Genomic DNA, 24,312 nt, shown 5'->3' on the forward strand with positions numbered 1-24,312 from the left:
GACTTACCGCAAAACAGAACATTGAGTTGTTATTCTTGAGAACTTCATCAACTGGCAGAAGAAGGGAAAATAACTGCAAAGCATAGGTTAGAGTTACTTATTTTTCTATCAACTACCAAAATGTCTACAGTTCTGTGTGCTGAAAGCAATTTGGAAGAAAAATCATTAAGGAGAATTTAGTTAAGGTTCATTTCCAGGATTATATTCCAATCAATAATCACTGCGGTTTCCTTTAAATAGAACCATGGATTGGCTAAAAGATTTGGGGAGGCAGAAAATAATCATGAGCACTGAACTATGGCTTCTCTAAGTGAAAGGATTAGTCTTTGATCATTTTCTCTTGTTCTAAGGCCAGCACGGGTACCATCAACCTCAAGATTCCGGAATCCATACATCGTGTGTTTCGTTGTTGTGGCAGGGGTGGTAATCTTGGCGGTGACTGTAGCTCTACTCATCCACTTTTTAGCCTTTGGTAAGTACTAGAAGACTAAAAGGACCACTTTTTAGACCAAATAACTAAATATACCTTCAGATGACAAGTCTGACATTCTCTCTTTCATTGCCATTTTTATTTTCTAATACAACATAATTGAGGGTCTTATATATCTCTAAATACATGTTTGTGTCTATATTTTCCCTTAATCAGTATTCTTCTCTTCTATCCCTCTCTCTCTTTTTTTAGAATAAACATTATTACCCAGGCAAGAATTACTCTAGCCAAAGCAAAAAGATCTCTTGGTTCTTTTCTGACACTAGAATTTGCCTACTATGTTTCTCATTTACGTAATGGTTTTCTTCTTCACATAATAATCTGGTAAAACTGTAAAAGTGAAATATTGCAAAGAACTTTAAGTTTCAACATCTAAAAATTGTATGTACCTAATTATTTGTTAATTCATGATCTATTTCCTGATAAAACAGTTTTAGTTAAGAGAACAGTTATGAAAGATAAGGAGTAAAAACAAATTTTAAAAAAGATCTGTTCCTTTATTTTTTCTCTTATTATTGTAAGATAAATGTAGGACACATGGACAAGAAACAATATAAGGAGCACATATGCCCTGTTCATTCATAAACAATGCTCCTTAATACTTCAGAAAATGTTCTTTCAGATGTTTTAATGTAGGTAAATAAAATATGTCAAATTTCACTAGAAAGCAGGCTTTAATCAGATTTTATCACTTAAAATGCACTTTGATGTTATTTTAGTTCAGCTATAATTCTGTTAGCTCATTTAAATCATATGTGTGGGTGTAGGTATATAGGTATCCATGAATGTAAAGAGAAAGAGAGAACATAACTTACTGTATGTATGATCTATTGTAAATGAGCAAAAATGCTTACTTGTCTGAAAGTTGAAAAACATCCAATGGTACAACAAAATTACCAACATTAGAAAAATCAGTAATGAAGAATAATCTTTTTTCAGCCAATCTAAAGTTGTTGCTATATTTTGCCATCAAATCAATCAGAGTCAACTATGTCTTAGGTGAATTACAGAGGCAGGAAAAAGAAACCTCAAGTTTCCAGTTATATTAATGAATTTTTACTCTTTTTTACAAATTTTCAAATTTTTTAAATTTATTTTTTAGAGACAGTGTGAGCAGGGGAGGGTCACAGAGAGAGGGAGACACAGAATCTGAAGCAGAATCTGAAACAGGCTCCAGGCTCCAAGCTGTCAGCACAGAGCTGGATGCAGGGTTTGAACCCACGAACAGTGAGATCATGACCCGAACTGTAGCCAGCTGCTTAACCAACTGAGCCACCCAGGCACCCCTGAATTTTACTCTTGATGATATTATATTGTCACACAAAGAGAGCCTAGGTTAAGCGTCTTCAGAATGTGTCCCAGTGACCATTGATAGCCCTTGATAGACTTGTCCTTTCACTACAAAGGAATACACTTCCTTCCACAAGTATCTCTACTCTTTTCCCTGATTAAGGTATTTCTCTGCATTAGTGATTACATATGAATGATCAAGAGAAAGCAAGAATTTTTCCTGAGACAGGTTAGGTTAAGTCCATGTTCATAATGTTTCTAAGATGTATCCAGTGTTTTGGGAGTCTTTCTTTTCCTCACATAGCTGAATATGTCCTCTGGAAGACTTTTTTGATGAAAACAATTCACAACGGACAACCAATTAGATAACCTGTTCAAAGGCTTATTTTCTAGTTTAGTCTAAAAAACTAATGACAAGTCGCTAGTACCTCTAAAAAGATTATTATGTGAAATAATTTTAACAATGTTTCAGAATTAGTTTGGGTTACTCCTTTGTGATAAATGAATAATAGCATATTATAGACATTCATTAATATTTCCTGAATTAATAAATCTGCAGTCACAAATCTCCCAAAAATATAGGCAAAATGAAAATTATGATATTTCTGAACAGTTTGATTTTACAAATGATGCTGCTCTGATTTTCCTACATCTTTAACAGTTTCAGTTTTGTCAACTTAAAATAAGAGAAAGAAGAATAATTTTATTATAGTTACATTTATAGTAAGTTTAGAGTTTTAAAAGAAGCAATTTTTTTAATTGTGTAATATAGCCTCTCATGGTCCTGAAAGATTAAAATAATTAGCAGTGAGACTGATTCTGCCTTTTCTTTGTTTTACAGATCAAAAGTCTTATTTTTACCACAGCAGCTTTCAAATCCTAAATGTCAAATATAGTAATCAGTTAAATTCACCAGCTACACAGGAATATAGGGATTTGAGTGGAAGAATTGAATCTATGGTAAGTTAATATTTCTCTTTGCTCTTTATCCCATTATAAAACAAATTTGATAATAAATCTAATATTTTTGTGATATATTTGTAATTGCTAGATGTGCTACATCATTTCCTTCCCTGAATACTGAAAGTTGTGTTTCTTTGTGATTTTTCTAAGTTAATTTGCTAGTATACTGGTTTGTCATTACATTTTTTTAAGTCATAAGTGAGAAGTATTAGAAGAGTCTTAAGTAAAATGTTATATGATTATGATTTCAAAGGCTGGAAGTCTATTGTTTGTGCAAGCTGAGCATTTATCACTTCTCTCCTTGAGATTGCCTTTCTAAATCCTTTCCATTTTGCCTTCTTTCCTTTTTCATATCCAACTAAACACACAAGTAGTAGGTGTTAAAATATGTTTGCATGTCCATAATAACATAGGTTAGACAACACCCTACTTTGGCTCAATGATAGACATAAAAAATAAGCAATGCAAGCTTGGGCTTTCAGTTGAAGAGGTCTGCCAGGAAATCTCATAAGTGGATCCTTTGCACTCATTTATGACCATAGATCAGTGTGTTGGCTTTTGCCCACAGAGTCAGAGCTGACCAGTGTCAAGGTTGCTTACTTACCCTTACCTTTTTAGAGTCCTAAGAATATAAATTAATCCAGTGGCTCTAAAACTTAAAAATTAACAGAATCACCTGACAGGTTTTCCAAAACACAGAATTCTGGGCCCTGATGTGAGAGTTTCTGATTCAATAGGTCTGGGGTGAACTGAAGAATTTGCATTTCTAAGTTCCCAGGTGATGCTGATGCTAAAGGTCCAAGGACCGCACATTGGGAACCACTAAACTAATCTTTAAAATAAGGACTCTCATGGCTGGGAGACTGAATCATTGGCTTGTCTAACACATTTTTCCCCAGAGGCAAACCTCACTAGATGCCAAGTTATGGGAAAACTGCTTATTTAGCAAGGGATTAGAGTGAGGAAAGTTAGGCATATTATTTAAAGGTTTAATGAGATCAGAATAAGCAGCTGAATCCGTGATTTGGGAGTAGAATCTATGACAGATCCTAAGATTTTCCTTGTTTTTGAGAACCTTGAGAGTTTTGCAGAGTACTGGGCAAGTATTTTGTAAAGTCACATAATTGGGCTTTCTAAATTAGGGTGGAATTACAGGTTTAGGGAAGGAAGACCATAAGGAAAGAGTATCATTTTCATTCCATCATATGAAGGAGGCTCATTACATTGTCAACATGACTTATCACCGTCAACTTGATCACCCAGCTGAAGTAGGGTTTATCAGGTTTCTACGTTGTAAAGTTACTCCCTCTTTTTTCCCTCATACTCTTCGAAGAAAGACACTATGTGCAAGCCACACATAAAGAGTAGAGGAGTAGAGCATTAAGCTTTGAATATTTGAAGAATGTTTAAAACCTTTGTTCTATTCTCCTCATGTATTTATTCAACCACTTGCTTATATCAACATAGTGGTCTCTGCATTTTTAAGATTAATATATGGACTGCACTCCAGAAGTGCTCCAGTTTAAATTTTCACCAGCAGCACATAAGTATGCACAAGCATGCTTATTTCACCACAGCATTAACACTCAGCGTGGTACATCATTTTAATTATTGCTAATCCAGTAGGTGAGAAGTGATATCTCACTATTAATTTGATTTTCATTTCTTTCATTACTAAAGATTTAATCTGTCTTCATATATTAATAGGTTATTTTTATAACTTCATTTATTAATTGCTTGATCATGACCATGCCCATTTTCTTACTGGAGCATATGTCTATGTTATATGGATTTGGATCCCTATGAGCATATTAAAGTTTACCTGTCATCCACATTGCATATATTCCTCTAATAATGTACTTTGACTCTCAATTCTATTTATGATGATTTATATATGAATTTTTTAAATGTCAAATATTTAATTTTTATATATGTCATATATATTTATATGGCCAAATTATCAATCCTTTTTATGATTTCTCATTTTGTATCATGTTAAAAATGGCTTTATTAACTCTAAGTACTCTTTAAAATATTAACCCTCATTTTCTTTTTATAATTTTATTATTTCAGTTTTTAGAACCAAGCTACTGAGAGTACTATGGTTTTATAATATATTTAAACACCTGGAAGAAAAAGATTTCCCTTGATAGTCTTCTAATGTATGATTTCCATAATCTCATTTATTTGTCCTTCTGTAAAAACAACTTGAACATTTAAAACATTGTATGAATGATACTCTAATAAGGTGCTAATCTATAGTTTACAAAGCACTTTCATATCTAACCTTCAGTTCACAACAGCCATATAAATTGACAAATCATTTTTATAGATGCATAAAGTAAAGCTTGTGAGATTGGGAAACATGTCAAAGGCCATTCAACTGGAGAGTAGTAGAATCAGATTTCAAATCATGGTCTCTTGACTCCAAATCCAAGTATCATAGCATTTCCCAATGGTAACATGAGTATCATCATTATCCTTGTCCCACAGACAACATTGTTTTCCTTCATGAGCAGTAGAATAGTCCCAGAAACTTCTACCAGGCAATTAATTCATCCTTCTTTTCTAGCTCTCAGTTTACTCATCAGTGAAATAAAGTCATTAGACCAGATAATTTTTACAATGCATTCTAATTTTATGACTTTAAAGCAATATATTCATTCATCTGTTTTTTCTATCCTTCCTCTCTGACCACTCCTTTGTGTCTTTACAGGCTCGACCTCCTTTACACTGCCATTAAATTTTGAAATTCCCCAACGCTTTGACCTGTGCTTTCCTCTTTTCTCACACTGTTTTCTATCTGTAGATGATCTCATCAATGAGAGTTACTTCAACCAACACTTGTACACTAATGACTCATTCTGCCTCCAGCCCAGACTTCTCGTCTGTACTTCAGATCTTTTCACCCCACAGCCAACCTAATACCTCCACTTGGCTGTTTTTTTTTTACCTTAAACTTAATCTGTCCCCAAATCAAACTCATGATTTCCCCAGAGCATCCCAGTCTCCTTCCAATAATCCTGCCTCCATTAACAACAATGTCATTTATTCAGTTTTCCAAACCCAAACCCTAGAATTCATCTTTGACCTACTGCCCTCTATCATTCCAAATACCCAATCTATTACTAACCTCTGCAGGTTTTATCTTCTGTTTCCCTCAAATCCACTCATTTCTCTTCATATGTACTAACACCATGTCCATCCAAGCCATCATCTCTACTCTGAACTACTTAAACAGCATTTACTGATTTGCATTTATTCCCTAAAACTGACTATCCACATGCAGCAAAAGAAAGTATTCACTAATTGCAAATCTGATTATATCATCCTTCCGTTCAAAACACTTCAGCAACTTCCCATTATTTATGATAAAGACCACTAAAAAGACCTGAATGGTCAGGCCTTTCTGTCAACATAGCCTCCTTGCTCTCTGTGCTACAGCTGCATTGGTCTTCTTCCATTCCTGCAACACCACCTCTGTGTTCCTACCTAAGAATTTTGCTTGTGCCATTCACCTCACCTGTGAGGCTTTTTCCTTCCTCTTCAACTAGCTAACTTTGATTCTTCCTAACAATCTCAACTCTATAAGCATTTCCTCTGAGAAACCTCTCTAATATTGATTGGATCCAATTACTCTACTATATTTCTGTATTTATCAGTTATAATTTTACCTAAATGTGGATGATAACTTGATTAGTGCTTGTTTGCCCCCATTAAATGTAAGCTCCATAACTGCAAGGACTATCTATTTTCTCTCACCATTGCATCCCAGTGCTTGGTAGAAGGGGTGTGCACCAAAAAAGTTACTAAAAAATGGTTGTTGAATGAGTGAAAAAATGAATAAGGCCATCTAGAAATATTGAGAGCACCAGTTTGCAAAATATATGTATCAAAACCATGAGCGCATTCGGACTGAATGGGATGGCTCCTTCTCAATAAAACAAAAGATTTCAGTCAGGATTCACACCTGGGATCAACTGAACTGTTGGAACTTCCATTTGTTACCACGTGTGATAATGCAACAAATTCTGCAAACAATTGCCCCTTTTTCCAAAATATACCCAATTATAGTCCCACAAACAATCTAGTTCATAGGAAGAAAAAGAAAACAGTATCCATTTGAGATTAATTTTATCATATTATTACACTATAAGGCTTCTGGGTAAAATTCATTTCAGTTATGTCTATTTAACAAACATTAATTATTGGGGTGCCTGGGTGGCTCAGTTGGTTAAGCATCTGACTCCTGATTTCAGCTCAGGTCATGATCCTAGAGTTCATGAAATTGAGCCTGGAGATGAACTCCATGCTAACAACACAGAGCCTGCTTGGGATTCTATCTCCCTCTCTTTCTGTCTTTCCCCTGCTTATACATAGGCTCTGTCTCTCTCTCAAAATAAATAAATAAACTTTTTTTAAAGTTTACTTAATACCAAAAAATCCAATTTGATACATACTTGACATTGAAATATTTTTTGAATGAATAAATAAATGATGCATTCTACCTGCTGGTTCCTGTACCAAGTCTTAGGGATACAAAATACAGCCATCATTGTAGTCAGGGGCTCACAGTGGTCTCCAAAATGGGGTTGTGCATTCCAGGAAGAGATTCACAATAATTAATTGTAAATACCCAAATACTCGAATATCACTCTACATGCATTCTTCCCATAAAGAATATTTTTTAGAGGGAAGTGGTTTGTTACTATTTAATAAGTGGATTGACATTGGCACCCTTGTTTGGTTTTATGTCAGCTGGTCCCATGCAATGTTTGTAAAGGTATCTTGAGGGAAGAGGAGAAGGGCACTAACACAGCAGAAGTGACTAGTCTTCAGCCTATTTTACCTGCTCTGAGGAGACTTCAGCGATGTATAGTTTCAACTGGAATTAAAGATTTTATTATCTAGTTCTAAAACTAAACAGAACCTCCCCAAAATCAATAAGGGAACTGAGAAGAATTCTGGAAAACACAAATTTTAAAATCCACAATCTGGAGATAACTCTAACATACAAGGACAATAATGAACAAGTAAAAACAATAAAGTAATAACAGAACTGACACTTCGCTGATATTGGCTGAAGCCAAGTTACCAAGGGAAGCGATATCTTTCTTAGAAGATATTTAGTACACATAAACACAAACACACATATAATCCCATCTCTTCAAGGTGTAAAAAAGAAATTAGGTGCTTTTAAAATAAAATTCAGGGGTGCCTGGGTGGCTCAGTCAGTTAAGTGTCTGACTTCAGCTCAGGTCATAATCTCGCGGTTCATGAGTTTGGGCCCCCATCAGGCTCTGTGCTGACAGCTCAGAGCCTGGAGCCTGTCTTCAGATTCTGTCTCCCTTTCTCTCTCTGACCCTTCCCTGCTCACACTGTCTCTCTCAGTCCCTCAAAAATAAATAAAAAACATAAAAAAATTTTAAATAAAATAAAATAAAATGCATAATATGGAGAAAAGACTTTGAAATATGTTTAGCAATGGGTCCTTCGGGTGTTTGGGCTTTCTTCTGTTTTACTGAAAATGATGCATTTTATCTATAAAAGTGTTTAGACATGCACACATAAAAACTGGGGAGGAAAGGATTAACCATCATGTTTGGTTGGTTCTGAACATATTTCTTTTAATATTTTTTCAATGTTTATTTATTTTTGAGAGAGAGCAGAAGCAGGAAAGGGGCAGAGAGAGGGGCACAGATTATCTGGAGTGGTTCTGTATTGTCAGCACAGAGCCCAAGGTGGGGCTCAAACCCAGGAATCTTGAGATCATAACCTGAGCTGAAATCGTACGCCTAACTGACTGAGCCACCCATGTGCCCCTGAACACACTTCTTTAAAAAACATATGAAATGAAACACATTCCATTTGGTTTGCAAAGGATAACCAACTGAAATCAGGGAAGATGGAAAGCCACTTGCTAACATAACCCTTGCACAATGGGTGGGACGGACTGACAACTTTGTGTCATGATTTATTAAATTCTGCCAAAGATTTACTTTATGCATTTGAAGCCACATAATTGTGTAGAAGAACTTTCAGCATTCCAAACCAAGTATTTAAATTAAACTTAGGTGGCGCCTGGGTGGCTCAGTTGGTTAACCATCCAACTTTGGCTCAGGTCATGATCTCGCGGTTCATGGGTTTGAGCCCTGCGTCGGGTTCTGTGCTGACAGCTCAGAGCCCGAAGCCTGCTTCAGATTCTGTGTCTTCCTCCCTCTCTGTCCCTCCCTTGTTCACACTCTGTCTCTCTCTGTCTCAAAAATAAACGTTAAAAAAATAATAAAAATTAAAAAATAAACAGAATTGTAACTTTGAATCATTTTACCACAAAGTACTTCAAAAATTATAAATTCTACCAAGTCATATTACCAGTGAAATATTATTATTAAATATAAGTGGAATAAAATAACTAAATGTCTAAATCAATCCCATGTGTTCTGAGATGAACTTAAACTAAAATGAACTGAACTGAAAACTCCAGTCACTATTTCTCATTAATTTAAGTCCTATGTTGCAAGGTTGGGAGGGAGGAGAAGAATGACTGGAAGTATAAAAACGTTTTTCCGTTTTTTTTTCCTACAGATTACTAAAACATTCCAAAAATCAAATTTAAAAAATCAATTTATCAGAAGTCATGTTGTCAAACTGAGGTAAGTGAACTATATAAAAATATATATAAGCTTAGTGGCTCTTGAGTGGCTCAGTTGGTTAAGTGTCAGACTTCAGCTCACGTTATGATCTCATGGTTTGCCAAAAGCTCAGAGCCTGAAACCTGTTTTGGATTCTGTGTCTCCTTCTCTCTGCCCTTCCCTAGTGCAGCTCTCTCTCTCTCCCTGAAAAATAAACATTATATATGTAAGCTTAGATGCAATTTAGCCCATTTGACTTTTGTTCACAGCATAGATAATGAGACACAATTTGTTGCAATATGATGAAGGTAGTATCATGGGCAGCTTAAAAAACAATGCAAATAAACAAAAACAAAACATGCCACATTTTGATCTACTACTACTATAAGTAAGCATATCACTTGAATGCATGGTAGGAAAAGAAGAAAGGTTAAAGAAAGCTGGGTGAGGATATGGTAACAAGGTTATTCTACTGTATAAATCCAGTGGATACCATTCACGATACAGTCTATGTAAACAGTGCCCCCTGGAGTTGTGCAATTTTGTAGTTCTGGGCATATTCAGCCAAGATCAGAGCACTATGACCAACATCAAGCTTTTTGGTTTGTATCTGCCTGAAATACTATAACAAAAATGACATTGTGGCCAAATCCAAGCATGTCTGGCAAGAATTAATAGTAAGGGAAGTAGCAGCATACATTCTAGTTATTTGACATTCCTGCCATAGTTGAATATGTACATATCTGTGTGATACGTCCTCCCAGCTAAAGTACTGGCCCTTACTGAACTTACCACAAATGTCTCAAATGCCCACATTACCCAATCCTGCAAATAGTATGCAAAAGTCCTTTGGAAGGGAGGTGTTTCTCAAATACCACCACCACAAGAAAATAATAGTTCCTATTTTCTGTAGAGTGACTTAGTAAGTCCAGAGCATGAACATCTGGTCAGATAAGTTTTCTTGAGAAATGAGAGGGGAAGGGAGAATCCACAGAAAGAGTATTTACCAAAATGAATTTCAATCAGTTCAGTGCACATTTGCCTTAGCACTGTCTTGTGAAAATCTCTGTACTAGCCACTGGCTCTCAAAACTTGTAGGAGTCAGTGAGCCATATGTGCTTGTTCACTTCCCACTTCCTGCTCAATGCCCTGCAGTCTTGCTTCTGAGACCACCAAAAATGCTAGTTGCCTTTGCCAAATTCAACAAGGACATTCAAATCACAAGCTCCAAGCAAATTATATCAATCTTCCATTTGGATCTCTCAGTGATATTTGGTACTGTTGTATTTTCAATCCTTCTTGAAATAGTACCACCCTGTAGTTTTTATGACCTATACACCCCTATTTTCCTCTTACCTGTCCATGCACTCCTCAGTTTTCTTCGCTAGCTCTTATTGCTTTTCTACATCCAAATGTTGGATGTTAGGCTATGCTATAAGCCTCTCATCTTCTCAGTTCACATTCTCTCCTTTCAGTGGCTTCATTCCCCCCTATATATTTTCTCAAGGTTGCATCTCTGGGCAAGTCCCCTATTCTCATCTCTAGATATGAATGTACACAGCCATCTACTTAATGTCATCGTACAGGTATCTCACAGACAACTCAACTTACCATATCCAGACCTGAACCTATCATCTCTCCCCACCAAATGTTACCCTTCTACTGTTGCCTACCTCAATCAATGGCATCTCCTTTAACTTAGTTGTTCAAGAAATATGCAAATCATCTTTAATTCTTCTTCTCTCTTGACCCACCCATCCAATCATCTAATCTTTCAATTCTATTTCCTAAATATTCCTAAGATCCATAACTTTTCTTCAAATAGTGCCCTTAACCATCTCTCTCCTGGACTATGAACAGTCTCCTAGTGAGTCTTCTTTCCTCCAGTTTTTTTCCACTCCACATTCTACAAAGCAGTCAGAAAGAATTTTTGAAACATACTCTAAACATATTACTCCCCTGGTTAAAATCCTTCCATTGGCCTCTCCTTACCTTTGCAATATGTCAAATATTATATATAAATATAATATATGCATATCAAAAATACATATATTCTTGATATATGTGTGTACATATGTGTGTAGAGATATATATATAGAGAGAGAGATTTTAGATACGTATATGTAACAGAGTATACTAAACCTTCCTTTACCTAACTTCCTCTTACCATGTCTGTCTCTGGGCTTATCTTTCACTACCATCCAAGTAGACTTCTTTCAGTTCTTCACTAGCCCTAACCTCAAGACCTTCATGTAAGCTATTCTTTCTGCTGGAAATGTACACACACTACTTTCCCCTCTCCCCCTTCAGTTTTACAAAATATAGTGTGTAATTGGAAGTTTGAGGTACAGTAAGTCCAAAAAACCAAGAAAAGACAGTTTTGTAACTCATAGTACCCAAGAGGAGGGTACATGCTTCTTTGGTAGAGTTGTTAGGAAGATCAAATAAATTAGTGTAAAACACGTAGTCCTGTTTGAGTATATAATCCAAAGTTTGTCATTCACTAAAGATCCTTCTTCTTTGAATTGGTTCTTCTATTTTTTGTTAGTCTTTTTCTTATTGATTTGTAGGAATTCTGTATTCATAGTTGGTAGCAATCATTTGTCACCTTCTGTGTTGCAAATGTATTCTCCTTGTCCATGGCATATTTTCAAACTTTATGGCATCTTTTATTGTGAAAAGTCAATTGCAAACAGTCTTGTTTAAGAAATCCTTTCTATTCATCTATATAAAGGCATTCTTTTATATTTTCTTATAAGCCTTAAAATTTTTCTTCATATTCAAGTACTTTGTATATAATATGAGGAGATTTAATTTATTAAGTCTTCTTAAATTTTTTTAAAATTTAAAAATTTTATTAAATTTATTAAATTAAAAATTTATTAAATCTTCTTAAAATTTTTCCATCTGAGTCATTTTCCTTCAGTTCTGTGATACCACTTCTTGATACATTGTTTACATATGTCAAAGAATCAATTTCTGGTCATTAATTCTGCTTCTTCCTATAAAGCTTAATACTTGTCATTCAAATAAAAGCTAACACTATAGATTTATCTATTTCTCCTTATGCAATATATTTTGAGGACACAGTGTCAAGTACCTGTATGTTTAGAATCAGTATATCTTCCTCATGAATTGTTTATTTTTATCAAGATATTAATCCTTTTTTCCCCTTATTAATGTTTTTAATCTTAAAAATCTCTTTTTTTAATGTTTATTTATTTTTCAATGAGAGAGAGTGTGTGTGTGCAAGGGAGGAGGGGCAGAGAGAGAGGGACAGATGATCCAAAGTAGATTTGGTGCTGACAGCAGCAAGTCTGATGTGGGGCTCAAACTCACAAACCATGAGATCATGACTTGAGCTGAATTTGGACACTCAACCAACAGAGCCACCCAGGCACCCCAGTCTTAAAATCTCTTGTATCTGACACTATTGTGGCTACACTGACTTTCTTGTGGCTATCATTTTTCAGTATATTTATTATCCTTTTATTGTCATGATTTACATATTCTTATAGGTTAGACATTTCTCCTAAAACAGAAAAACAGCTAGATAATATTTTCTAATGCATTCTCATTATCTTATTTTAGTGAGAGGAATTTTTATACACACAAATCACTTATTTTAGTGATTATCATTAAAACTTAAATAGAGAGTTGGCTTAATCACTACCCTTTTTCTACTTGGAACTCTTATCCATGTTATTATGAAGAATGTTTTAGTGCCACCTTATTGTAATGACACCAAATCAGTCATTGTGATGATAGATTACCAACTTGCCACCTTCTTTGTTCCCTATTTCTTACTGTACCTCAACTCTCCTTCTACGTTCAATCTCCTTTTTTCTCAAGTACTTCATTTTTAAATTTTCACAAGAGTTAGAGCATCTAGGTGGCTCAGTTGATTAAGCATCCAATTCTTGATTTTGGCTCATGCCATGATCTCACATTTATGAGACTGAGCCCTGCTTTGGACTCCATGCCAAGCATGGGGTCCTCTTAAGATTCTCTCCCTCTGTCCCTCTCCCCTGCTCATGCTCTTGCTCTAAAATAAAATAAATAAATTTTCATGAGAGTAAATGATCTGTAAGATATTCTTTTTCATTTTGCTTTGGGCTAAAAATATGTCCTATTTTTATTTTCATTATTGAATAATACTTTAGCATAGATATAAAATTCTAAATCAATAGCTATTGTCTCTCAGTACTTTGAAGATACAATTATATACCACCTTTTTCATTGTTATTAAAGAAACTGTCCTTTAGTTAAAATGTTCTTTGGCAGCGACTCTTTTCTCTATTGTTTGAATATCTTTCATTTGTCTTTGGAATTCAGTTTTTTAATGATGTATTTGTATGTGTGGATTTTCTTTTATTTAGTATGTTTCAGACCCATTGTGATCTAAGGTTTCATGTCTTCATCAATTCTGGATAATTCTCATCATCTCTTATAATATTGCTTCTCCTTTGTTCTTTGGTGCTCTTAGTAAGCTTTCCATTAGGTAAACATTGAGTCTTCTCTAGTCTCTTAACCTCTATTTGATCTGTTTCATCTTCTTGTTACATTTCGTGTGACTTCTTTATCTTTCAGTTCACTAATTTCTCTTCAGCTTTGTCATATTCTGTGTAATCCACTCATTGAGTTTTCAATTTCAATGAAAAGTTATGATTATGTATTCCTGTCTGCAAGCTCTGTTTGTTTCTTTTGTGACCCTGTCTGGTCTGTTTTGATAAAGTCCTATACTTTTCTCATATTTATGATTCCCCCTTTTATTTCATTAGTCATTAGTCATTATTTCAAGTATAGTTACCTGTTAATTTTATTATGTGAAGTTTTTGAGGATGCTTTCCTTATTCTGCTGATCTAAGTCATGATACATTGTTTGCCATTGGGATTGTATACTTGTATTTAATCCCTCTTCATAAGTGAGAGACTATGTAGTCTGGATTTAACATTCACTCTTACAGAGCATTTGCTTCTATCAGGCACTCTAGGAGGATCAGCAGCACGTGAACCTTTTTTGTTTTTGTTTTTCTGTACGTTTTTTTGTTAATTTCTTAAAAGTTCTGGAACCATGAAGGCAGTGGTAATACAAATCCAAAACTTTCAGGTAGCTAGGCTCATGATCATGAAATATCAGGAGACTCTTCTTTTTTCTGTCTAGACCTGAAACCCTAAGACCCATAGACCTTTTTTTTTTTATGACAATGATGAGCACATTTTTTTCTTTCCAATCCATGCTTTCACTAAGGGTTTAGTTCCTTGAGAATCCTGGTTATTTAGAAACCTCATATTCATCTCCCTGTTTAGCACTGCCCAAAGTGTCCTCTCCAATACCTATGTAAATGCTAAAAGTTAAGTCTGCTGGGTATTCTAGTGCTTACCACATACATTCATGTTCTTTACTTTTGGTTTACCAAAATTTCCCTTCCTTTAATGTGACTTCAGCTTTGCATTCCAAATGAAATATATTGTATTTTACCAAGCACTTCTGATTATTTTATAGAGAAGTTTTTTAAAAATTAGTTAGGCTTTCAAAATGATAGAAATGGAGGCCATTTCTTCAGTGTCTGCTCCTCCATCCAAACTGCAAAATCCATGAGAACAGTAACTGTGACTCTTGGTCACAGCGAATTTCTGAAACAAAGAACAGTGCCTAGGACAAGAAAGTGCCTATTTAATATTGCTAAGTAAATATTAACACTTGGAAAAAAATATTATGGCAGAACCGACTATTGAGAGGAGAATAGAAGGCCTAGAATGAATATGAGAGACAAATTTGTCTAAAGCACATTTTCAGGACAGAAGATGGCCAATGTTAGGTGGAAGAAATGATTTACATGTAATTTACATGGAAAGAAGTGGAAATTATATCAATTTTTGATAATTGTAGGCTTTAGTCAAATTATTAAGGTTCACTGTGAGAAATATCTGTGGTTAACTGATATAGCGATAAAATTTTAATATATGACTACAAAACTTAAATTTTGCTTTCATAGCTAAATCAATGGTTTATGTAATAGCAAATTAACCTGAGGCTTTAGGTCACATAAATTTGGAAACTTTTTCCTTACAGGTTTGTTTAATGAGATAAGGGTGCTTTTTTTTTTTTTTAAGATTTGTGAAGTCTAATAAAAGCTAATATGTATAATACACTTACTGTATGCTATTTTCTCTTCCCAAAAGTTTGCAGATATTAACTGACATAATCTTCATAACAACCCATTTTAATGTGATGAGACTTAAGATATAGAAAGATAAGAAATAAATAACTACCAAAGTCAAACAGTAAATGGCAGAGCTAGTATTCAAATTCTGGCATTCTGACTTCAAAGCAAACTATACCAAATAGTGGATACGGCGTACTATGCATTGAAACCAAATACTTGTGAAACATCACTGTGTGATATGTTATTAAGTATGCAAACACTGTTACGTGAATCTGTTCTAAAGTTAAATTCCCTAAATGAATCTTTTTAATGTTTAATCATTAAGAGTATATAAACAGAAAAACAAAAAATTATATTATCTATTTTTTATATAATTATGGCTTTCAGGCAAGAGGGCAATGGTGTGATAGCAGATGTTGTCATGAAATTTAAATTCACTAGAAATAACAATGGAGCATCAATGAAAAGAAGAATTGAGTCTGTTTTGCACCAAATGTTGAATAACTCTGGAAACCTGGAAATAAACCCTTCAACTGAGATAACACGCAAGTACCATTTTTATATGCCATTTTATCCCAATATATCAACTAAACCAGTTTGAATTCATATTTTAATTTAATGAGACTGATTTGTCTTTCCTTGGAATTAAACTTCATGAAAACAACATATTATAAAGCTAGACATAATACATAGTTCTCTAATATAAAACATTGCATTCAGATAGTAAATTTTATTTGCTAAAATTCTTTATATAATTTCCCTCTGGACACTCCTTATACATATCTCAACAGGAGAGATGTCATTGTCAGATCTTCAATCTGTAGGTATGCTATAGATATGCTCAAGGTCAGAGAACAATTGAATTAACACTGTACCTCACCCAGAACACAGCATGCAGTCGGAAGGTGTCTGATTAATACTTACAGAATAAAAAAGAAAATTAGAAGATAAAGCAACATCCCTAACTCCCCTCTAAAAATATCTGTACCTCTGCTTGTCCTGAATCTATTTCCATTTTTTTCTATCCCAAATGCTACCACTTTGGTCCAACTCAACATCATCTGACTTGATCTACTGCACTATTCTCCATACTACTCTTTTTACATACTCTTCCAAACTATTGTCCACATACTGACCAAGGAATTATTTTAAAACATAATTTGAACATTATTTAAAAGCCTCCCATGACTTCCCACAAAAAAAAAAAAGCAAGCAAACAACAACAACCACAAAATACCTGTAACTGGGATACTCAGGCTTACCCAGCTCAGGACAGTCCGAGTTCATGCCACTTGTCCGAGAACGATTATTAATATTGATCCCCTAAGTGCCTTGGTTTGGACAATAAATGATATGACCATCTCACTTAAAGCACTGCATGATCTAGTTCAAACTTACCTCTTCAGCTACTTATTACACCACTCTTCCTTATTCACCATAATCTGGTCACACTTTCATTTCCTCCACCTGCCAAACTCCTCTCCTCCTGCCTCAGGGCCTTTGTACACATTGTTTCAGTTTCTTATAATACTGTCTAGATCACCCCTTTGCATCCATCACGTCTCGTCTGGGTCACTGCTTTCTAATATAAGCCTTTTCTAACTTCTATTACTCAATTATTTACCTGTGTCATGGACTCCATTTTCCTTTATAACATTTATCACAATCAAAACTACAAAATTATTTGTGTGATATTTCTGTCGTTTGTCTTCATACAACTCTGTAAGCTTCCTAAAGGCAAGAACCAGTCTATCTTGTTCATCCCAGTGTCCTACTACCCACTGTCTAGTACATAATAGATACTCCATTAATATTTCTTACATGGCTAAAAAAAGACTTAATATGTGCATAGAATTTAAAGACACTCCTCTAATTTGTCATGCACTGTTAATAAACCACGATTCCCCCATAATAAGCTCAAGATTAAATAATTTTGGTAGCCCCCACACTGGACTGGTATACAATCAGTGTGTACCTATTATAGCTGTACTAAGTGTTAAGATATTGAAATGCTTTCCTATCTATTGGTAAACCACCTCTGCACCAGGCCCAAAAAGGTGTTTCCCCAGCTTCTCCAAACCCCCATCCCTACCCTGGACTCTCGGCTTATCCCCCTGCAACTGAAGAGTTGATGCTTAGGGACTTCCAAGACACTGCTCTAGTTCCATGGTTTGTTGCGTCCTTTATGACTGGCTGGTGCTCCTCCATTATAGTTTGCTTAATCCCCACAACAAGACTCTACTTTTATTGTTCCCTCTCAGAAACGATGGAGAATTGCCCAGAGTCATGCAGTCTGCATGTAAGGGAGGCAGGATTTGAACTCAACTCTCTCCTGTTCAAAGAACAAAAAGGAGTGGTCAGCTTTTTTTATTCCTTGCCTCCAAAAGGATATTTGGGCTCCTCTGACACTTACAAAACAGATATGATACCCAAACCCTGTGAAAGTTCTGTCAGCAAATAAGTTTGCAAAAATTGGTTTTAGAAAGTATGAAAACCTGTCTGAGAAGTTTAGATATCTTTAATAGGATATAAGAAACTGGGGTCTCAGAAGCTTTCAAGCAAGGAAGGATATGGTCTGACATACATTTTTAGTGGGGGAAGCCTGGTAACATATAGGAGGACACATTGAAAAGTGCAAAAGTGGAGGCAGGTAACCCAGACTGAAGGTTATTATAATAGTACAGATATTAAATGATGAAAGCATGAACTAAAGTAGTAGTCAATGGGATGGGGAGGATGGGCCTAATTCAAAAGATAGTTAGAGGCTAGAAGGCATAAAATCTGAAAGCCAATAAAATGTAAAGATGACAGAAAGGGAGGAATTAGAGACTGTTTCAGAGTACTAGCCACTGGTAGAAGTGGAATCATTCTCTGAAGGAGGAAACATAACAAAGGTAGCAAATCTGGGGTAAAATCTGGTGAGATTGAGTTTGAAAGGGCCGCAGCATGTGCAGACCTTAAGCTGGAATAGACAGACCTTCACTATCTGTTATCAACATAGTTTTCTGTCTGTACCCTCCTCCTGTTTTGTCACATGCCACACATGCACTCCTAGCTCTACTGACTTTATTGTTCCACAAACATTATACATCTCCATGCACTTGTATGCCCACTATACTTTCCACCTGGAATACATTTTCACTGCTTGTCTGCCTAGGAAATTCCTTGTAGGTCTTCAAAATACAGCTCAAATGCTTTTCTCACCATGATAGCTTGGAGAATCTCTCAGCATGACCATTCTCTCCTTTTCCCTCTCTACTTCATACTTAAATTTATTTGAATGATTTTTTTATTACTTTCTAAGCTGTCAGTTTGTGAGGGCTGACCTCCTATATTTTTCTCACTACTACACCTTCAGATACTAAGAATAGTATCAGTAGAGTAATACAGATATATCGATATATATTTACATATATAATCAGGTAAATGAAAATTTAACTTCTCTTATGCAACTTATCACACCATAGCTCAACAACTTTCTTATGTTTCTGTTTTTCCCAACTAAATTGAATGACTTGAGAGCAGGAATATCTTTTAAATATCTTTTAAGTATCTTTTAGTGTTTGATGACAAACTAAAGCACAAACTTAAGTATAGATAACAATAAATTGGGGGAAGATTATAAACATGGAGATTTCTAGGACTTACGACTCAGAGATTCTTTCAGCAGATGTGAGATTAAGCCTACAAATCTGTATCTTATCAGACACTAAGTGATTCTGATGATGGTTGTCTGAAGACTGCATTTAAGAAAGTAAGGTGAAATAATATAAAATCCTTATTGTATTGATCTTACTCTCACTTTTTTTTAACACCAGCAATTACTGACCAGGATACAGTGGAAATGTTCACTCAAGGTAAGTTTCAAAACTACCTTATAAAAACGGTTTACAGAACATAAACAGTGAACATTCAAGTATTTGCACTCTTTGCCAAGGCAGTTTCTATTAAGGTTTGTCTTTAGTCTTAGTTCACACCTGTGGGCTGTTGTTGGGCTAAGACACTGCTGATTCCACTGGCCCATAGAGAGATGTTTAGGTTTTCCCCTGCTTTTAGAGGAAGGAGCTGCCAGCAATGGCATTCTGTGTTGAGTTTGACCTCAGGAGAATTTTTTTGGCAACTTTGGGAAGCTCTTCCTGCCCCAGTTGTATGGTGGCACTCCCTTCCACTTGTAAATTATGGTTGGTAACACCATTTATATGGCTTCTCCTAACCACCAGAATAGCTTGCTTTGTTGTGAATTAGGTTAATCAAAAAGTACAGTAAAAAAAAATTATAAAAAGTGCTATTAGATTTAGGTCTCAAATCTTAAGGAAAAGTCATGACTTTCCAATGCCATTCTGTATACTCTCAGGCTAGGATACCAGAAATATAATCCCTAGAAAACAGCTGTTTACTTCTCTGATTGATGAAATATAGTTAGAAGTTAGTTCAATGTACCTCAATAGCTGGTCTATCTCAGATATTTAGGTGATGTTACAAGGTAATGGTAACTTTTTCAACTTCATTTTATATTTAACTCATGCTTCTTTAATGAAAATGTGCTTAAGTGATTTACTAGGGAACTTGGTTGAAGGGTACAGCAGAGGAACTTACAGTCTATGAATATTCTTTTTTTCCCCCTAAGTTTATTTATTTACTTTGAGAGAGTGAGCAAGAGAGAGAGAGAGCACTGGGGAAGGACAGAGAAAGGGGGAGAGAGAGAATCCTAAGGAAGAGCCACACTGCCATTGCCCAGCTGGACACGGGGCTCAATCTCAGAACCCTGAGATCATGACCTGAGCCAAAATCTAGAATAGGATGCTTAACTGACTGAGCCAGCCAGATGCCCCTGTGGCTTTTGTATTCTTAATGGAAGTCTGGAGGTCTGTTAGAAAAAAAAAATGCCTTTGGATGGATGTCTTATCGAAGTAGTGTCACTACTTGAGAATAGAAGTTGGTAGTGACTTACTTCTAATTTCTTAGTAATAGACTGAATGAAAAAAAAATCATAGGAATGGGGATTAAGAGGACTTGAATGATCATTTCAGCTTTGGCCACTGGAGTGTTCATGGGCTTTCTTTCTTAAGACATTTAGATAAGCCTCATCTAGGCACTTAGAAACCCTCAGTTACCCTGAAGCATATTCTGTGAAATATGGCCTTGAAAAAGGGCACATTTGGTAATATACAGTCAGTTATGGAAGCAGACTGGAACTTCCATGATAAGCTGGATTACCACTATGGAGATTTCTTGATGAGAGCAGTTTTCCTCCAACTTCAATGTGGACATTAATCACTCATAAGAATGTAGCTTCTAATAAGTTCTGGGATCTACCATACAGCAGGGTGACTATGGCTGATAATACGGGACTGATGCTTGGAAGCTGCTGAGTAGGTCTCAGGCACGCTCATCACACGCACACAAGAAGAGTTAACTATGTAATGTGATGGAGCTGTTGGTTGTCTTGATCTTGGCAAACTACAATGTATATAGATATCAACTCATCACACTGTACACTTCAAGTATATAGAATTACATTTGTCAATTATTCCACAACAAATTTGGGGAAGAGGGGAATGCAGCTTCTGATTTTTTTCCTAGTGTGATCCTTAGAGTCAATTTTTTTCCAGCTTTGAAGCATAGTTGACAAAACTGGAAGATATTTAAGATGCACAACATTATGATTTGTTATACATTATAAAATGACTTCCCACCTAGTTAACATATCCATTGCCTCTCATATTTACCCCACCCTTTTTTTTTTGATGAGAACATTTAAGTTCTATACTCCTAGAAAATTTCAGTTATACAATGGTGTTACCAACTGTAATCATCATGTTTTGCACTAGATCCTCAGACCTTATTCACCTTTGGCTGAATGTTTGTCCCATTTTACCAAATTCTCCGCATTTCTCCCATCCTGGCAATTACTTTCTACTCTTTCTTTCTAGAAGTTTGACTTTTTCTTTGTTTTTTTAAGATTACACAGATGAGTACCATGCAGTATTTGTCTTTGTCTGGATTGTTTTACTTAGCATGATACCTTCCAGGCTCATCTATATTGTTGCAAACAACAGGATTTCCTTCCTTTTTAAGGCTGAATAATATCACCATTCTCTTGACCAATTCATCCATTGATAGACCCTTAAATGATTTCTATAGAGTGTCAACATGTCAACACTTCTAATAAACTTCCAGGATATACCCGTAAGGCAAGCCCACAGACAATAATTTTGACTAGCAAAGCTATGGAGAAGATGAAAATTTCCTAGTGAAATTATGGCCAGCACAAACCTATCTTAACCCCCATTCATGAAGAATTCCAGAGAACTCTAAAGTTGCTCCAGAATTTGAAGTCTCTGTGGCTATTAAGTTCAGAAATATTCTCTAAAATGCAGTCTATAGGCAACAGTAGTCACAAAGGTATTCTAAAAAACAACATACTAATCACACTTTTGGAAAAACTAGCTGGTTCTAAGGACAAATACACAAAAGACAGAAAAGCTGTAAAAGATGGAGAGACTCTGGCAGCATCTCCCAAATATAAATGAATCATGATCTTCCCAACACATTAATGCCATTTTATTACTAGGATGTGGGGCCCGTACAGACCTAATAACTCTGTCTGCGGAGCGGATCCTGGGAGGCACTAAGGCTGAGGAAGGAGACTGGCCCTGGCAAGTCAGTCTACAGACAAATAATGTTCACCACTGTGGAGGCGTCCTGATCAGTAGCGTGTGGGTCCTGACAGCAGCTCACTGCTTCCGAAGGTAAGGCCACAGCTTGCCTCCCCACCTGGGAACAACGAGGAGAGACAGATACAGGACTCCACCCTGGACTGAACATGATTGGATTATGCTAGAGATAACTGCATGTGAAAAAAAAACTTGATGAGTTTTTCTTCCTATTCATGATAGCAGAAACATTTTTTTCCTCCTTCAGCTGACTAATTTAATACTATTTTTCTTTTTCAGGTAATAGTGTGCCATCATGGTAAAAAAAAAAAAAACACGATTTATATGTCAGCTTGTTTAGTTTAAATCCTAGCCATGAAAACTTGAGAAATTTACTGAACCTTTATAAGCCTTTTTTTCCAAATTAGGGAGATACTATTATCTGTGTCTTAGTGTTATTGATAGGATTAAATACAGTAATGCAAACATATGTTAAGTATTAGCAAGATGAGTTACTGTAGGAAATTTGCACAATACATTATATAAGCTTATCAGCAGACTCATGGCTGATCTGAGACTCCCTTATGTCATTAACTAATTCTTTCAAAACAATTATTGAGTATCTACTATGAGCATAGTATTATCACAGAAGTTAATTAAACACTGCCTATACTTCAAGGGAGCCTACATTCTAATGCTGGAGATAGACATGCACAAAAATAATGATCAATAACAGTGAGTAGCATAAATAAAATGAATTTAAACAACTTTTAGAAAATCCTTCACTGATGTCACTAAAGGATTTTGCTAACGTGAGGGTAATAAACTGCCAGTGGAGAGTAGGATGCATAAACTTACTCATGATAGAAGGACTAGATGACTAAAATCTGTAAGGTTTCTACACACCTTATTACTGGAGCATTCTAGTTGCTGGGAATTCATCTCAAACACTCACTCAGAAAAGTGAAGATGTCTAAACTCAAATGTGCCTCTCACCATATCTATTCTTTTCTCAGACTCACGCACTATCCACAGTCTAAAATCCAACTTACTACACATCCAGAGCCTTCCTATCCAATCAATCCAGATTTCTTTTTCAAAGCATGAACATTGAGCTCCAACCAGACTGCTTTCTTCTCTTGCCCTGGATTCTGCCTACTTTTTCAGGCTTAAGAGCATTGTGCACTAGTCTTGTTAAACTTTACTCCCTCTTAATAATTTTGTAACAGGCACTACATTATACAGCAGTACCCTCAAATCTGCAAAGGACTTCTTAGAAATAGTGAAGATTTTTCAGAATTCCAATAGAAGGAAATAGAGGAAGAGATATTAACATTTTAGGGAGAAGAAGAAGATTTTAAAAAATGCTCTTAAACCTGAAAAAGTAGGAAGGGAATAATGCAATCTGGCTGGAGCTCAAGGTTCAGTCTTTATTGCCACATGAAAGGCCAAAGAACAACTGTAGAACTAATTGATTTTAATCACTTCTGAGTTTGGGAACCAGAAATGCAAATACTTGGACTTAGTAGGCACTTAGGATAATCAAGGATGTAATGTGTAAACAGTCTGGATTCTAAGCCCTATGCAAACCCAACTATCAAAAGCTAAGTAAAGGATATCACTATAATGAAAGTCACCATTATAAATATCAATGATTACCAAAGTACTTCATGTTGTTAACTCTTTTTTAAATTTATTTATTTTGAGAGACAAAGAGTGAGTGGGGAAAGAGAGCGGGAAACAGAGAATCCCAAGTAGGCTCTGCACTGTCAGCACAGATCCCACAAACCATGAGAGCATGACCTGAGCTGAGATCAAGAGCCAGACACCTAACCAACTGAGCCCCTGAGGGACCCCATAATTCATGATTTTAAATGCTTGGAACATCTTTGAATTTTACCTCCCAATTCTTCTGTTCACTACTAAATTGATCCAGGAGAGCTAACAAACTATGTGACCCCTACACTGGCACTCTTCCAGTAGGCCTGATTGTTACTGAGTACCCATCAACAAGGATTTTTGGGGACATGGCCAACCTTACATCAAGATACATAGATGTGATGGGGCCTTCCAAGAGTCCAAGAGAAGACTGTTATCACTTCCTCTATGAA

At 35.6% G+C, this 24,312-nt stretch overlaps 1 protein-coding gene across 1 annotated transcript in view; it reads left to right on the forward strand.

The window, feature by feature from the left end:
- Nucleotides 1-348: 348 nt before the first annotated feature.
- The window catches only part of LOC115301925 (transmembrane protease serine 11D-like), a gene marked incomplete at its 5' end in the record, with an annotated part of 32,426 nt that continues 8,462 nt past the window's right edge, over nucleotides 349-24,312 (forward strand). Inside the window, 6 exons of the mRNA XM_029951946.1 lie at nucleotides 349-472; nucleotides 2,622-2,740; nucleotides 9,329-9,396; nucleotides 15,933-16,090; nucleotides 19,364-19,402; nucleotides 22,120-22,297. Of these exons, the coding sequence (XP_029807806.1) occupies nucleotides 349-472; nucleotides 2,622-2,740; nucleotides 9,329-9,396; nucleotides 15,933-16,090; nucleotides 19,364-19,402; nucleotides 22,120-22,297 (686 nt within the window). The remainder of the gene's footprint in view (nucleotides 473-2,621; nucleotides 2,741-9,328; nucleotides 9,397-15,932; nucleotides 16,091-19,363; nucleotides 19,403-22,119; nucleotides 22,298-24,312) is intronic.

The sequence above is a fragment of the Suricata suricatta genome, chromosome 1, assembly GCF_006229205.1.
Source record: "Suricata suricatta isolate VVHF042 chromosome 1, meerkat_22Aug2017_6uvM2_HiC, whole genome shotgun sequence".
Classification (NCBI taxonomy): domain Eukaryota; kingdom Metazoa; phylum Chordata; class Mammalia; order Carnivora; family Herpestidae; genus Suricata; species Suricata suricatta.